The 3637-nt window shown below is 35.4% G+C and overlaps 1 protein-coding gene across 1 annotated transcript; it reads left to right on the top strand.

Annotated features, from left to right (window-relative positions):
- Positions 1–300: 300 nt before the first annotated feature.
- LOC143620530 (uncharacterized) lies at positions 301–1362 on the top strand. Its single transcript, XM_077092208.1, has 2 exons — positions 301–457; positions 764–1362. Exons 1-2 carry the CDS (start codon positions 301–303, stop codon positions 1360–1362), a joined length of 756 nt encoding a protein of 251 aa, XP_076948323.1.
- Positions 1363–3637: the final 2275 nt, after the last annotated feature.

Here is a 3637-nt window from a genome sequence, read left to right as displayed (position 1 = left end):
TTAGCAAAAATTGCTTATCTTAATCATGTATTGGAAATAATAAATAACAAAAGAAGTAGAAAGAAAGAGACAATTAAAAGCAAAAAACGAGTCAGTATATGTAATACCACATATACACAATTACACAAATATGATTCTTGATAAACTTAAAAAGAAATAGTACTATTGAGATGGAAAGTGTCGTGCAAAACCAACAAAAGTGACTGCTTATCTATAACCCTAAACCAACTCACCTTCCTATAAACTCTTAATTCATGTATACTTAGTTTGTGTTATTAAACCTTTTTTTGACAAAGTCTGATGGAGGAGAACGGGGCTGGCGGCTCAAGAGATTGTGCAAGGACTTGTCCGAGAGGCCACTGGAGACCGGCTGAAGATGAAAAGCTCCAGCAGCTTGTCCAACGATTTGGTCCTCAAAACTGGAACTCTATTGCTGAGAAGCTTCAAGGGAGATCAGGTGCGTTATGGTGTAAATCATCTTAATTTGGTCATTCAACATTAATTATTTCTTGATTTATAGAAGTTCGGATCTACTGATTGACCTATGGATATCTTATATATTATTGTTATGATAAAAAAAAGTTATATATCTTGCTTCAAACGTGTGATTAAGGATGTCAATTATTAACCATATAAGTACTTGTTTTATGATCCATTGAACAATCAATCATTTATATGGTATGCATGTAAACAAAGTTTTAGTGTTACTATCCTTTAATTATGTAAAAGATATTTTGTAATGAAATATAGTAATTTTGTGCAGGAAAGAGTTGCCGGTTGAGATGGTTTAATCAACTAGATCCTAGAATAAACCGAAGGCCGTTTACCGAAGAGGAAGAAGAAAGACTCTTGGCAGCTCATCGGATACATTGTAACAAATGGGCCCTTATCTCAAGGTTATTTCCGAGTAGAACAGATAATGCTGTCAAGAATCACTGGCATGTTATTATGGCAAGACAACAAAGAGAAAAATCCAAGATTTGTGATCATAAATCGATACGGGGTTTAAATCGTCATGATAGTTCATGGCCTTCGATGAGAGCTTCAACCAAGTTAGCAGCCAAAATATCGTTTCCTACTGACTGTAATGGAAAACAAGTGGACCACAATAGCAACAATCAAGTTTCAGTTAGCTTGTTGTATCCTTCATTTGCAAGGAATTATTTCGGATATAGAATTGCAAGTGGATATCAAACCTACAAGAAAGCCATGGCATGTTTGAGCCCCTTCGGAAGTAGTCATAACTTGCAGTCGACGGTGACAATTAAGGAGATTGATATGCGCAAAACCGAAGAAGTTGAAGCACTGAACCACAAAGATATACCCTTTATAGATTTTCTTGGGGTGGGGATATCTTCTTAATTGCAAACACATAAATTATCAAATATTTAGGTAGAACATGCATGTCTTTACCTTAATTTATTGTTTCATGTTTGTATGCTTATAAACGAGAAGAGTGCCATGCACAATATTAAATTATCTGCCAGAATTTAATCAACTTTGTTTCGAAATAAATAAATTAAAATATCATGTTTTGTTATATGATTGTGTCATGACTCCTACCGTATATTATAAATGAAAGCTTGTTATAATTAGTTGGCGTATGTAACCACCTTGAAGTGGACTTCAATCCCAACAATACTGTTTTTTTTTATGTTTTCCACAAGAAAATCAAGTGTCGCTGCCATGATGCTGAAAGTTGAACAGAACATGTTATTTTACATGGGAGTTCAAATGGATAAAGTTGTTAACATTATGTTTTAAATCTTACGAGTGCTTTTAGCCGAACAACTCAATAACATCAAATTTGGATGTTTTGATTATAACATGCATGTATTAAATGCTGCGTTTGCTGCAGTTAAAAGGTGTAAAAAGTTAAAATTCAGGTTTGCATGATACAACAATCAAGTTGTCACCATGAGCTGCTAAGCCGTTCTTTCGGTAGACAAACTTGTTGAAAGTTCATTCAACTAGCCGTAAGTAGATAAGTCTTGGAATATTAATGATTGATGATTAATATAACACTCTCAACCCTTTATATATACATATTGGGTGAATAGAATGGGTTATATGATAACTAAATATGTATAAAATACACAAACGAGTCATATGCAAATATATATATTCTCATGCTAATAGTCCCCATCGTTTTGAGCGGTAGTAGAATAGCATACTCAAGCTAGATCTGAATGACTGGTAAAGATGTATTGGCAAGCCCTTCGTAAGGGTATCCGCATATTGAAACGAGGATGGAACATGTAACACTAGAGCATCACCAAGGTGTACATTTTCCTGAACAAAATGGATTCGATCTCAACGTGTTTGGTACTCTGATGTTGAACCGGATTTTCAGACAGGTAAATAGTAGAGACGTCACAACACAATGGTGGCTTTGCATAACGGAATACGAAGTTTAACTAGTTGGTAACATAACCAGGTGGTTTTGGCAAAGACATTTGCAACTCCCAGGTATTCTGCCTCGGCACTTGAACGAGAGATACTAGTCCATTGTTTGGATGCCTAGGAGATTAATTTATCTCCCAAAAATACGCAATAGGCAGATATGGAGAGTCCCTATACACGTTCGAATAAGTAGTGAGCATATGAATCTAAGAGGTGACAAGCTGCTAACCGTAATCAAGTGTGCCTTTGTGATACCGTAAAAGCGCTTCATAAAGCCAAAGTAGGTATCATGGAGGCATGTATAAACATGCAGACCTGTTGGCCGGCGTATGTGACATAAGTCTGTTGAACATGGGTATTGTAAAGCACCAACAAGCATATGATATAAAGTTCCAACATGTAGTAGAGTACCCACGATAGCACTAAGTTTTTCCAGACGTATCCACAAGTGGTTGTGAAGGGTTTGCACATAGTCAAAAAGGCTTTTTGTAAACTATCATGTGTTGGGTTTTAACAAGATTATCAAAGTCATATAACCTCATTTATATGAAAAACGTAGCGGATAAAATAGTATTATATCTTACATGCAAAACCCAAAACCCGGATCCATATACGAAACCACATGCTATCAAAACGGCCGTAGGGTGTTTTAGCATACTACTTTCAAGATGCTAAGAAAGATGAAGAGGGTCAAGATAGGAATTCCTAGTCTTCAAGATAGATGATCCTCAAGCTTGTATACCATCAAGCCACCAACAAACACCCTTGTAATGCTAGGATTTACACTCAAAACTCTTTCTTGTCTCCTCTTCCCTTGGCCGAAGTAATAAAGAGAAGAAGAGAGTGTATTGTTTACTTGTGTGTGTGGGAGAAGTTTTAAGGGTTGCAACCAATGCACCACCTATTCAACCAATAAACCCTTGTGCATGCTCTTGAAATAAATAAAGTAATTAAGTGATGAGATAGAGGGGGGAAAGGGGCCCGGCCCTATGGAGTTCCCTCCCAAAGTTTCAAACTCAAAATCTTTTATTTACTTATTACTTATAATATGTTTACAACATAACATGGTTCAAGTAACATGGAAAATGCAAACAAGCCTTGCATATTATTATTTAACCAACTTAAATAACATTATAAAATATATTCTTTCAAAGTAAATATTATCCATATAATTATTTACTTCACAAGTGCAAATATTTACAAACCCAATTTCCAAATATTCTAAGTGTTAATA

This window comes from Bidens hawaiensis, unplaced genomic scaffold (genome assembly GCF_021521415.1).
Source record: "Bidens hawaiensis isolate Kalapana, Puna unplaced genomic scaffold, B.hawaiensis_p1.1 tig00002602_1, whole genome shotgun sequence".
NCBI classification, from domain to species: Eukaryota; Viridiplantae; Streptophyta; class Magnoliopsida; order Asterales; family Asteraceae; genus Bidens; species Bidens hawaiensis.
This window is presented reverse-complemented; position numbering and strand designations above follow the sequence as displayed.